The sequence below is a fragment of the Harpia harpyja genome, chromosome Z (assembly GCF_026419915.1).
Source record: "Harpia harpyja isolate bHarHar1 chromosome Z, bHarHar1 primary haplotype, whole genome shotgun sequence".
Classification (NCBI taxonomy): Eukaryota; Metazoa; Chordata; class Aves; order Accipitriformes; family Accipitridae; genus Harpia; species Harpia harpyja.
The window spans coordinates 24619902-24633240 of record NC_068969.1 but is presented as its reverse complement, the minus strand read 5'-3'; the positions used below and the strand labels follow the sequence as shown (position 1 = coordinate 24633240).

At 49.3% G+C, this 13339-nt stretch overlaps 1 protein-coding gene across 5 annotated transcripts in view; it reads left to right on the top strand.

Annotated features, from left to right (window-relative positions):
- SRGAP3 (SLIT-ROBO Rho GTPase activating protein 3) overlaps nt 1–13339 on the top strand; it is a 175811-nt gene that overhangs the window by 98290 nt on the left and 64182 nt on the right. For all 5 annotated transcript variants that reach the window (XR_008233399.1, XM_052776314.1, XM_052776313.1 and 2 more), the window contains one exon: nt 9273–9465. Coding sequence is in view for 4 of the 5 variants with exons in the window: in XM_052776314.1 (XP_052632274.1) it covers nt 9273–9465 (193 nt within the window). In the remaining variant the exon portion in view is untranslated. The remainder of the gene's footprint in view (nt 1–9272; nt 9466–13339) is intronic.

Sequence of the window (13339 nt, the reverse complement as noted above, 5' to 3'; positions counted from 1 at the left end):
GTTACGTGCGTGGCCTAAAAATAACGAGCAGTCATCAGCTGCGATATGGGCTAATTGATTTGAAAATATTTACAAAAGCCAAATCCCCAGATCATCTGGTTACAGATGTTCCCTCTCTCAGTTGGATTAGCAGTCCCGCAGCCCGTCTTGAGTGTTGTTGCTCTCCTTGGTTTGCCAAGGAATTTTGTTTTCTCCAACATCCCTGCCGCTGTGTTTCAGAAGAGCTGAGGAAATCGTATTTCTTGCATTTTCTACCTCTGATTCTGCATTTTAAATAACAGGACTGCTCACAGTGGAAGGTCCTTTCTTATGAACAGAACCAAACAAACTGGGAGGAAAAAAGCAGTACATCTTGAAAGCCAGCTGTCCAGATTTCAAGGGGACTCGAGTTTTTTTAGCACCTTTGTTTGCGGAATGGCTCACTCTGTTCTCCTTTGCCACTCTTTGTGATTTTATGTGTTGTGAATTAAATCATGGGAGCATTTCAGACAAACTACTGTTGGAAATGTGACCAGCTACACAACTTTATTTAATGTTTTGCTTTTCTGCTTTTTGGCAAATGCTTTCAGCTCTTCCTAAAGTACTTTGGGAGGTTTTTGTTTATTGATTTCTACTAAAAGTTCCTATAAATTCCAAGTTCAGAAACACAAATTGCGAGGTGGCTGTTTTTCTCCTGCAGACCTGCAGCATTTCTGTTCACATCCTGATGGTACTGGGCAGAAGCCAGAGTTGGGGAGTTTTCCTAGTGAGGTTTGCTCTTCATGGCAAGGAGCTTATTTTTAATCTAGTAGGGAAAGCTCTGAACATGCGATATTAAAAAAATGTATGTACTAGTTGAATCAAGAAAGGGTCTGAGCCCAGTTTGGGTCATTTTTTTCAGAAACCTTTAGCCTTCACAGAATAACTCGTTAGTGATGCTCTCTGAGGCAGCCCATTTCCTTTTAGTTTGCCAAATTATTTTGACGCAGCGTGAATAAGGACCTGCCACCATTATGTGAATTCCAGGAGTTACCAACCTGCCACTGTGTAACAGTGTCTCCTGTACTTGTTTCTTCATCGGTGAGCAGAAGTAATTTTCCTATTGCTGCAACTTCTTAGTAACCATTATGCGGAAGCGTGCAACTGGAGAGGTCAGGCTGACCACAGATGGTGTTTCATTATATTATAACGGCTCATTCTAAAGCTTTGGGGAAGAGGAATGCAAATGAGAGCGTTTGCAGTCCAAACCTGGGCCTGTCATTTCCAGCTACCCCCTACTCTGTAACAGCCAAAGCAAACCACTCTTCTCCAGGTGCCCTTTGGAGGTGCTGCACTGCTCCACCAGCCTGTGATGGCTGACTCTCAGATCACTCGGGATAAAACTCTCAGCCGGGGGTTTCTCATTCCAGTTATTTGAGAGAAAAAGCAGCTGTTTGGCCAGGTAACAGCGGTGCAGCGGTGGGGGCCGTGTCCAGCTCCCCTGGGACGGCGGGCAGAGACAGGATCGCTCCCAGCCGCGATGGTGCTCGGCGTGCCGGTTCCTGCCGTAGCGGGCGTTGGATGGAGGGTCCCTCCGGTCCGCCTGGGCGGTGGGTGCTGCGTGGCCCTTTGCGGTGGGCAGCGGCTGTGGCCCACCTGAGGCTGTCGGTGTCCCTCCTGCACACAGCCGTCTGGGTGCACCAGGGGTATAGGCAGCCCTGTCTGAAACCTTCAGCTGAGGGCATGCCTGCTGCCGGAGGGCAGGAACAAAGGGGTTAATCCTTGAGTGATGGTGGGTGCCCACTGGGTTTTTAACAGTTTAGCTCTTTCTTCATAGGCTTTATTGTAGCCCAGTTGTTCCCAATTGCCTGTGCTTTGAGCTTGTCTCACTCCAGTCGTTTCTAAAAGCCAGTTCTCTGCGAGGCACGTCAGTCGAGTGCCTGGAGATGACTCCCCTCCCTCCAATTACAGAAACACAATTAGTGATCTCTTCCCATGAGTGTCCTCTGCTTTCTAGGTCTGTCTTCCAGAGTTTAAGGTTTTGGGGTCAGGCGCTGAAGAGATATTTGTCTAACATGGAAAACATAATTGGCACTTAGCTGAAGGTTATAATTAAAGGCCTGTTAATCCCCCTATGACGGACAGGACTGATGCAGCTCATGCTCATGCTGCTGGCCAGAAAATTGCTCGGAAACAGTGCTGGTGAAGACAGTGTGGGTCTTGGTCTGGATTGTCAGCTGGTGCCCATCGAGGTGTCACTCTGGATGTTAGTAGAGGCCCGTTGGGTTTGGGTTCGCTGGGGATCTGCTCTGTCCATCTCCGGTGCACGAGCAGGCTGGGTTAGAGGGAGAGGGGGAGGATGGAGGGTGTCGGGATCAAACAGCAAATGGTGGCTGCTCCGTCAGTGGGGCTGGTCTCCAGCATCGCTGCACAGGCAGGAGAAAATGGATGTCCTCCGAGTGCTCCTGCCCGTTCCCTAGGCAGCAGGCATGAAGGGTGGAAAAAGGCTTTTCTGTCTGCCTGTATTTTTTCATGATTATCTGAAAAGGCTACTTAAGAGCAAGTTCATTTTAATTGAAAGGAGGGTGCCTCTTAAATGCGGCAGCAAAGTAATGATGGAAGCAGGGGAGCGACAATGCAGGCGCTGTCGGGGGCTGTGTTTGTGGGCGGCTGACTCAGAGACCTCCAGAGCACTGAAGAATGTCGTTTTCTCTGTTATTGCTTCTGTCTTTGCATTAATGATACTGGCAACCCTTAATTTTGTTTTCTGCTGCAAACCTTTTCCATTTAACATGCAGCAACAGCTCCTGGGGTCAGTGGCCATCTGCGTTTGTTTATGTGACTGCTCATAGCTGAGTGGCTTTAGGGTCACGGCTAGCGGGCTCTCCATGTCTGGAGAGACTGCCCTTTGCCTCTGCGTGCTTAGATGGTACTGGCCTGGCTGAACTCCTGCACGGAAACTTGAAGGTGTCAAAGCAACACGTTGCAGGAGTGGGGAAAGGAAAGAAATTCTGTTGGCGAAGGTCAAAACGTGCCTTGCTGATGCCTGGATGCCCCAGAGCATCCTCACCTGCCAGTGGGACTGACATGCCACCGTTGAGTCCTCCTTGGTACCAGGACTCTGGGGTGAGCCAGTGCACGTGGGATGATGGTGGAGGGGGAGCTGGGTCCTGCCTGTCTGTCCGGGGCCGGCGCTGGGCTTGCGAGCGTGTGGTGAGTGGGCAGGAGGCGGTGACCCTCACCGAGGCTGCGGTGGAGGCTGCTGGCTGCGGGTCCGATGGGCACAAACTGCAAATTCCCATTACTGGGAGCAGGGGGTGGTGAAAGCTATGGGAGCCTTGGCGAGTCTGCGTGTGTTGCTGCTGTCTGAACTGCCTGAAATGACCCCTGTAAGAGCCAAGGAGAAATCTTTGTGCCAGATATACAGATCAGATGGGCAGCAGTTGCTCAGATCTGGAAAAAAATAGGAAGAGGTAGGAAATTGAAAACATTGGAGAAGCATTATTGATATTCCTTGTATTTCTGTGCATTGTCAGGGTTCTTAAGAGCTGTTGTGGAGACCACCTCGAGTTGTAATCCACTATGAAAAGAGAACTAGAGATCAAATCTGTGTCTTTTAAATAAAAATCTATATCAAACTTGCTCAGGAAAGCAGAGCTCTGTAAAGCAAGTCCTGTGTTGGCACCAGCAGGAGTGGGAATGTAAAATCCATATGGGATGTAATGAAATTTCCACTGACCTTGTGTGGGAAGGAAACTCTGGTTGGCAGAGGAATGTGAAGGTTTTAAAAATGTTTTGTTATGAAACTGTTACCTTTGTATCTTGTAGGAACGTAGCAGTGGGTTTTTAAGAGGCTTAATTCAAAGGTGGTTACTCTTAGCCACCCTCAGCCCCAGTGAATGCCATCGTTAACCACAGAAGTTGTGTAACAGTGAAAGTGCTTGCCTACAAAAGGGGGTGCATATGAAGCATTGCTGTAACGTAGCAGGCATGCTGTACCCTGGGAAGCCGTTTTGACGAGCTCGGTGGATGACAGCACCAGCCTGCCATCTCGCATCCTGGCTCTGCTCGGGTGGAAAGCAAGGGAGCTGTCGGAAGCCATGACTGCGTAGGTGGTCGTCTTCTGTTGATCCCATAAGGCATCGCAGCTCTTGCACAACGCAGAGTCCCTGAAGAGCAGTCTTCCTGATGAAATCAAAGCTGCAGTGCTATGTACATGTGATCTTTCTGTAAAGCTTAGGCTATTTTTCAGCAAATGCTGGAGTCCCAGCTACCAAGGACTGGACCAGCTTTCAGGTGTGATGACCAAGTACTGCTTTCTGGAAGTTCACTGAGCTTCTCCAGGCATTCCCACGCATCTCTGTAGCAAAACCAGGCTAAATATTGCTGTGTGGCATTAAAGCATCCTTCCTCTCTCCCCAGAGAAAGTGCCATTGCAAGGGGAGCAAATCTATTTTCTGACTGTAAGTGCAAATGTGAAGAAGAGGGGATGGAGAAGCAGCGTTGTTTGCGAGGTGTGCAGCTCTGTGTTTCGGCATGGTGCTGGATACCATAGGAATAGGATACTGCTTATTTTCATGCAGGAGTAAAGACCAAGACACTCTGACACCAGTCATTTTGAGACCTCATTTGCAATGAGAATTTAATTTCTTTTTCTCCATTCTTTTGGCAGCTTTATTTTTTTATATATATATTTTTTTAAGCAGGTATTTCTAGCATTGCTTATATAGTGGAATTGTCTTTCATTTCAGGGTGTTCTGCAGCTCAGCTGTGAATGAGGGCTAATGTTTGCGTGCAGCAGATGCCCAGAGTCACAGGGGAGCCCTGACCATGCAGCACCGCCTCAGTAGAGGCAGCAGTTGTGCTGAGCATCCCTGCTGCGTGTCACCCTTTCTCCTCTGCCTGGGGCCTCAGCCCTTCTGCCTCCTGTGTCCAGCAGCCTCGTGTCTGCTGATGGGATGGATGTAGGTCAAGAATGAGTTAGAGTGCTTTGGCTACCACAGGGATGGTTACACAGTTATCCAGGCAGACTTCAGGAATGGAAAACGGCTTTGTTAGTGGCCAAGTGCAGTGTGTTGAGTCCCTTGCCAAGACTGTGTATGAGCCTCAGGTGCATTTTTATGAACAATTATGCTATCTGCTCTCATAAAGTCTCAAGAACATAAAGGAAGTGCTGTAAAAGCAGTGCCTATGGAGGATCCCACATAAGGTGACTGATAAACTTCAGAGCTTTCAGCATTTGTTATTTCCAAGGGGCTTTCTGATTTTAGGTGACTTTCACGCAGCCTGCAGCCTCCAGTCCCACTACTGCCATCGTTAAATTACCCAGTAATGAGATTGCTGCAAGCGTCCTTGTTCCTTAAGCTCTCCAAGTTCACCTGGTCAGGCTGTGAGTGGCTCAGTCTTGCATGATAGTTGTTATACATAGAAATACCAGATTGCCAGATTCTCGTAATGGCAATTTTAAGCTCTTCCACGTGGGATCCTCACCAATTTAAAGAGCTTGAAATTGTCCATAAATCTTTTGTGATTTCAGTCAGTGCTTTGCATCATCATTACTTAATAATTTATTAATTCTGCATCCAGTATGGAGCAATCGTTGTCTGGATAGGACCTTGCTGTAGCTGCAAAGTTGTGGGACAGCCTGATGCTGGCAGGGGATGGGTAGGGCTAGCCTGCCTTGTGTGCATATATATATATATATATATATGCATGCATACTGAAGATTGTTTCATGCATTGGAACGACACCACTGTATTGTCTTGGTTCAGGTCACTGAGCTTCCCAATTATGATGCAGCAATTTCAAGAGCATGTGTTCAAGCAGTAGAGGTATTTTTAGTTTGCTGTGGCCCTTGTAGGTAAGTTACCATTTGTCATCTTACCACGCTGAATTTGCAGAAGGAACCAAGGATGAGGTCTAGCCCTCTTGCCAAAGAGCTTTACCAATTTTAGGACTTCCTTCTTAGTACAGGTGGAGGAGTCCTCCTATCACATATGCAGTGACAGTTCAACGTGCTGCAGCCTTGCACCAGAAGTTTAGAAAAGTACAGCTCCTGCTGTTGCAGAAAATCCAGGCAGAAAGTCACCCAAGAGCTTGCATTTGCGGTCCGCTCCTCGTAATCCCTGTAGGAGGCCGAGCACCCCCTCGCAGCGTGGGAGGGCAGGCGAGGGCTCTGCATCTCTCGCAGAAGGTGCCTGCGGTCCGGCGGGGCTGGCAGTGCCCGGCGTTCCTGCTGCCGTTGCTGGCAGCTGGAGGAGTCCGCTGGGAGCCGCTTCCTCCTCCGCCTGCCAGGCTGGCATGGGCTTGCCAGGAGTACGCCAGAGCCTGCCGTGCTGTGGCACGGCGAAATCCCTGAGCTGCATGGAGAAGCACTTGAACTAAAGAAGTGCCCACAAATACCTGTCATCTTCCTTCCTCCTGTTGTGTCCGTGGGCCTCTTGGCTGATAATCGAGCCTGAGATGTGCTGGGGAAAGAGAACTTGGGGCTGCCCAGTTCAGCTAGCCCTGATGCGCAACTTCTCCAATAACCACAAGTGGCATTTCTCCTGCACGCGTATGCGCGTACATGGTGGTGTGCATGTGCTTTGTCTTGTTTGGTGATGCACTGAGTTTGGGAGCTAACTGTTAATGTATTGTAAGCTCATAAGGTTATGGAGGGAAAGCTGTGACTTGTGGCCTGGATGCTGTCTGAGCTGGGATGTGATGCTAGTTGAAATGGTAAACGCTGCTGTCACCAAAATAACGTTCTTTCCCCTCTCACTCTCGTGTCCTCTGTTGCCCCTCTACCCTCGCCTCCCAAAAACGGCCAGGAGTTTGGGTGTTTATAAATCAGCCAAACATGATGTTTTGAGAGCTGCCTGTCAGCTTAGATCAGGTGTGGGTCCGGTCCATCACGTTAAGAAAGAAATGGCTCACCACCAAGCAGTGAGGTGTCGTGTGAGTGTCTGAGTGCTGTAGTGTGGGGCTGTGGGTCCTGCGTGCATGCTCGGGGAGCGACTGGCTGGCCCGAGGGTTCGTTGGTTGAGTGCAGGATTCGCCCTCTGGGTTGCACAGATCTGCAAGACTATGCAAGGAGGCTGTAGGGTACTTGGGCAAAGAGCAGGTGGAGATGGGGCTTCCCCCTGGATTTGGTGGGCTGCAGAGCTTGAGGGGGTCTAGGCACTAATTTGGAAAGGAAAAAATAGTGTTAGTACAGAAAAGAGGGAGTTGAATTGGTGATGGTGCTATTACCGCTAGCGTTAGGCCAGCAGTGAATTGGCACATCTGTGGGAGCCAGGCAGGGAGCAAGGTGGGACAGAGGCTCTCTGAGGTGTCGTGGTGTGCTGTCCTGTACTGCTCTGGCCCCGTCGAGCCCCAGGGTGCACGCATGGTGAGGGGAGCAAGCACGATGCTGTGCTCCTGCTGCCAAGCTTCTCTGCTGGCTTTTTTGCTAGGTATGCTTTGCAAATGTATTCTGTTGGGGTCCATCAGCTGCAGGTGACCAAAGTGAGAAAAATATACTTAATCACAAACCTTAGGAAAAGTTAAAGAACATGTTGTTTATTGTGGATTGTTTATAAAAATGTTCATAGCATTAAAAAGGCTATTGCTGTGGATGGACCAAAATGGCTGCAAGTGCCTTGTCTGCTCAGTGGAGTGCATTTCTGTGCACCACTTTCACTGGGGGCAGAAAGCTAAGTTTCTCAAGGTGAGCACATGCAGTAATACACTGTTGCTGGGAGCTGACCCACACAGCTGAGGCGTCTAGCTGCCTTCTGCAGGTGGGGTGTGTGGTGGTGGGGAGGGCCTGGGGGGCTGCTCTCCCCTCTCCCCTTGGCATCTGGGAACAGGCAGTCATTGCACAGACCGTTTCATCATCTGACCTCTGGGATTCTGGCTTGTCTGATCCCTCCGCTGTGCAGCTGCCCCCTCTGGAAGCCTGCTCAGCCCAATTGTTCTCACTCTGAATATTTTTTTTTCTATGTCTGGTCTCATTTTTTCCCTTCTGTTTGCAGCTCTGCCTGCCCGCTCCCTGCAGGGCTCCCCTTCCTGCCGGGCAGAGCCCAGCTGCTGCTCCTGCAAGAGAGAGCAACTGCCTGCACAGGCTTCCTCGCTGTCCAGCGTTTCCAAGAGCTGCTGAACACCTTCCCCGTGTTTGGGAAGCGGTTTGGAAGGTGTATTTCTGTCGCACCCTGTGCCACGGGTGCTGTGCTGCTTCTCTTGCAGAGAGGGCGAAGGGTCTGACTGCGCCTCGTGAGCAGCGTTTCCTTCTCTGGTGCTTGCCTGTCTTCCCGGGATAAGCTCCATGTCGGGGATTTGCAGCCTTGTCTGCGTTATGTGAGAAGGGGGAGCTGGAAAAAGTGCAATTTGTCTTTTACCATGGGAGAGAAGTATCCTCAAAATGAAGTTGATCAAGGTGAAAAATACAACTCTGACGTAAAAAGAGGAGAAATATTAAACCGGTCTTACAATAATTTGAATGTGCTGAACAGAATTGATGTGCCAGATAGGAGTCAGCCCTGGAGAACAGGTCTGTCTGCTGCTTGTGGGGTGCTTGTTCATGGCAGGAGGCAGCAGGCACCCTGGCGATGCTGCGGCTGAGATGCAGGCTGCCCAAGGCTCCCACCGTCTCTCCCTCTTCTGCACAGGCACCCTCCGGGCACCGCAGAGCCCCTCTTTGGCAAAGGTTGCGGGGGGTTGTAGTGTATCTGTCACAGTGTCTGAAGGTCCTTATGAGAAAGCAAAAACACCTGGAACAGATAAAGTCTGTGGTGGTTTGTGAGCTGGAGTTTGGGGGGTCTGACAGACTTTTTAAGCCTTTGAGCCAAAGACAAGTTTGATTTGCCAGTTAACCTGGCAGCGCTGGGAGGATGTGGGTGAGAGGAGTAGGCATTTACAGTGCCAGCTTCCCTCAGGTCATTGTCAGCTCTTCAGTGGGAATTCAAATGGTCATTTATCAAGAAATAATATGTTAGTCTATATGCAAAGAATGCAGGATTTCAGGTAGGACTAGATAAATTGAAGTATCATTTTCTAGTTTCAAAAAGGCAACTGAAAAGCTCTGAGGGTTGGTCTCTGTGTACTTACACAGCTGTTTATTTTGACAAAGAGCAAGGTTTTAATATGAGGCTGGTGAATGAAATTCTTCTGCTCTCTCTTGGAAAAAAAATCTGTTGGCTTTAGCAAGCCTTGAATTAAACGTGAGGCTTGTGAGGGAGCCTGCTTTAGCACTGCCTGTGCGGTTTGCTCTGAGACAAGGAAGGACAACCTTCCTAGCCAGTGTTTGTTGCTGACATTGTATTTTCTTCTTCTTCCCTCTTGTGTGCATGCAGAAATCCGAACTCAGCTGGTCGAGCAGTTCAAATGTCTGGAGCAGCAGTCGGAGTCGCGCCTGCAACTGCTGCAGGACCTGCAGGAGTTCTTCCGCAGGAAGGCTGAGATCGAGCTGGAGTACTCCAGGAGCCTGGAGAAACTGGCTGAACGATTCTCCTCCAAGATACGCAGCTCCAGAGAGCACCAGTTCAAGTAAGCAGGTGTTTCCAGGGGCAAAATGGTACAAAATGTTGGGCCAGAGACTGCCTGGAACAGTAGATGTTTGTAGCCGCACAGTTCGAAAGTGGAGTAGCAGCAGTGGTGACCTTGTCTGTCTTATCACGGTGCAGGGTTCACAACAAGAACTCAAACAGCCTTTTTCCAAGACTTTCACCACAGCATTACTGACCTGTGCTGCCCAAATTAGACTTACTATGCACTTCTTTGAGCAGTCCAATAAAAATATGAATCAGGGACTAGGAAGGAGTCAAGCCCCTTGATTTTTTTTTTTTTTTTTTTGAGAGGCTTGAATTCAGCCACTGATTTGATTGTGCAAATAATGGTAGGCCCATTTCATAAACCCTGTTTTCTGTATGTAGTCCAATCCTTAGATGTCAGAGTGCTTCACGTTGCACACAGATCTGCTTACAGGCTCAGACTTGGCAGCAGTTTCTGGAAATCTAATTTACTGCAGTTTTTTAAAATGAAGTATGTATATGTTTTCTGTGTATACACCCTTACAGTGTTGAAGCTAGGCAAATCCATAGTGGAAATATTTTGAAACAAAGCTTTGAAATAGGAAGTATGAACTGGATGCTGGAATTGTGTGAAACTCAAACAGATGATGAAAACTGTAAAATCCGTGAATGTGTGAATATGTGCAAGTTTTCAAAAGCAGCGTCTTTTCAGTTTAACCACACTCTAAAGCTTGGCTAAAACAAAAAGATCCAAAAAAAAAAAAACCCAAAAAACAAACTCAAGTCAGAATTTAAGTCTGGAGGTGACTGTGTTTTGTGATGAGGATACGTAGCTTGTGCCGTTACGCTGGCTGGTTGGCGGCTGTGACTTCAAGGCTCCTGTGAACACCACTGTCCCGTCGCTGCTGGAGGAGCTGGTCCCTGCTCTCCGGGTGCACTCGAGTGTGCTGGGTCGGAGGTGTCAGGCTGGGCTCCCCAGGACGATGCTCAGCGTTCGCACGTGTGTGTTGGTAGCTGTCAGGGTTTTCCTCCCTGCTGCTCCTCCTGTTCCTTGCTGCAACCGGCTCTCCCCAGCAGTTTCTCGGGGCGCGGGGTCTCGCTGGGCAGCGTGAGCGGTGCCACTGAGATGTGGCTGGCAGGGTCTGCACCCCGGGGGCCGTGCGGCAGCACCTGCAGCACGGAGGCAGATACTCGTCCTGGCTGCTTCCCATGCAGCACGTCAGCTGAAGGTCCCCACCTTTGTCTCCCCTGGCCATAGGATTTGTCCCTGTCTCTTCTTCTGACAGCGGTGTCCATGAAATAGTCTCTCAGCTGGCATTATGCCCTTTGCTCAAGATGAAACGAGTGTCATTCAATTGAATGGCCAAAGACTGCAGCCACTATTTAGCTCCTTTCCCAGAAAATTGAAGGTTTTGCCTGTCTGATGCACTTAGCATTGCTAGCCCCTGGCTCTTTGCAGCCTTTTTCTTTCTCTAACCCCTTGTGATTTTTTTTGTTTCCTGTTTCAGCCGCAAGAGCGGTGATTTCTGCTGTTACATTACTAAATCCTATTCATTCCATATTACTAAATCCCATTTGATCTGTTTACTCAGTCTCTCTAGCAAGCAAGGCTTTACTGTTGTCTAATGCAAAAGTCTGCTGAAAATGAATTGCCATTCAAATGATATCTGTTTTTTTTGCATCTGACTGTTGCTTGTCAGCTGTGTGGTGCCAGGCTGGTGCTGCTGTATCATGTGTTGGGGATAACTGTCCTGGGGAAGGAATTCGCCAGTATGGGCTCGGGAAGGTGCTCTTGTTCAGAGATGGAGCCCACAAAGACTCGTTGTGTGTGTGTGTGTGCCTCTGTCATCAGCTGAGAGCAGTGTTATGGCAGTGGCATTGCTTATTGTGCTTACAGTATTGGAAGGATGTTGTTGTGGAGTATCTACAGGTGACAATGATTCTCCACCTTTATAAAACACCTGGGCACAAGTGCCTGGTGGTTTGTGATGGTATTGATAGTGTTAACAGGGTCAGCTTGATTTCAGTGCACACTTCTGCTGAGTCCTCACTGTCTCACTCCATGTTGAGACTCCCTGAATGTATTTTTCTTCCAGACTGCTTTGTACCTGCCCTTTATTAGGTTCATCTGCACTGCTTCCTCAGCTTGCTCATGAATGTCATTATTCCGATGAGGCTTTTGACGCTCCTAAGAAATACGGTATCTTCAGCTGTTCCTTTGTCCCTGTGTAGCCATGTGCAGCAGGCTGTGGCCCAGCCCTTAATAGTGGTAATTGCTGCGGTGCTGGGCTGTTCATGGTGATTCTGGGTTGAGAAGAGTCATTCATGCTTTTATATGCAGTTGTTTTGTCTGTACGTGCATGCAGAGATTTCCTGGAGTCACCTTGCCTTCCTCTCCATGGGTTCAGTGGTGAGGTGGGCTGCATCAGCCCTGGTACCGTGAGTGAGAACATCTTGGATGAGGAGTAGTACGTGTGTGAAGGCTTCAGCTGCACAGTGTAGCTGTGGCGAGCGTGGGCTAGCTTTCTGATTACAGGATTTCTTGGGAAGGAGAGTCTTCTTTGAGCACAGGGAGTCTGAGGCCCATGTCCATCATGGCCGCATTGCCAGCGCTGTCGGTGCGCGCAGGCTGCCGAGCCCGGGTGCGAGCAGACCCGGCTGCCCCGTGGGCGAAGCAGCGGGCGCTCCCCGGGCAGCTTGCGCGTGTCTTTAGGTGCTGGGGAGGGAGAAGCCTCTGGGGCTTGAACACGTCCATCAGGCACGGCTCTGGGCACACGGGGAGACCTGCCCAGACAGGACGGTGGCAGGGGAGGTCTCTGCCAAAAGGAGCTGTGTCTCTGGAACCAGCACATCTTGTAGGAAAGTGTTGGTTTGGCCAGAGAAAACTGTGTAGGAGAAACATTTGGAACAAATCACTCAGCTGCCTCATTTAGAGGATCTTTTTCAAAGTGTCTCAGTTGGACAATGTGAGATGTTTTCTTTCAGTTGTATCATTTCTGGAAATTTTGATTCACTCTTGATTAATTTGCCGTCAGTACTAAAAGCAGTACATGGAGAGCAGTGCAGGTTTTTCTCGGTGTTGAGATGGAACATGTCAAAATTAGTTAAGCTCTAATCAAGTGTGAAATGTTTGCTGAAATTTCCCTCAAAAGAGAGTTTTTCGGACCAACCCTGGCTTCCAGGTGAGTCAGGGTCTTGGGATGCCCCTTGGCAGTGAGCCGGGTGGGGATGAGCTTGCTCTGAGGATGCTGTGTGCCTCCTGGGGACTCTTCAGGTCACCCGTCCTGACGCCTGCTGCCGCTCATGGTAGTCTCTTTGTTGTCTGCAGTGTGAGTTGGGTTAAGACCGTCGTAAGTATTCAGCATACATGAATATATTCATGTTGAGCACAGACACTTCGTGTTAACGTTGGATGCAAAACATTTTCTCCAGCACTGTTTAGTGGACTAAATGTGGTACAACAGATTGTGCGGCAAATGGGCTCTTTCTGAAATGGAAGCGACAACCTTATTAATAGCACCAAGCGGAAAAAGGAAGTAAAACTGTCTCCCTTGCAAAGCGTTGAAGGGATTGCCAGGGATGTCTCTTCTCCTGTACCATTCTCCAGAGCACCCAGGGAAAGGTCTGGTTGGGGGTCTGATTTGGTATGTGTGCTGCTGGACGTCCCTGTGGGGAAGCGCTTGAACAGCTGAAAGAAACTCCGAAAGAGGTTCCTGGAAGCCAGAGCAGGGCTGCAGATGGGTTCCCAGCCCGGCTGGGTCAAGGGACCAGCTCTCGTGTTGTCTCCAGCTGACTCGCACGTTTTCAGGTCCTTCAGAGCTGTTGCCCGGCATATCTGCACTGTGTTACTGTAATATTGCTAACTGACCTTTTGCAGACTGTGCCTTTTT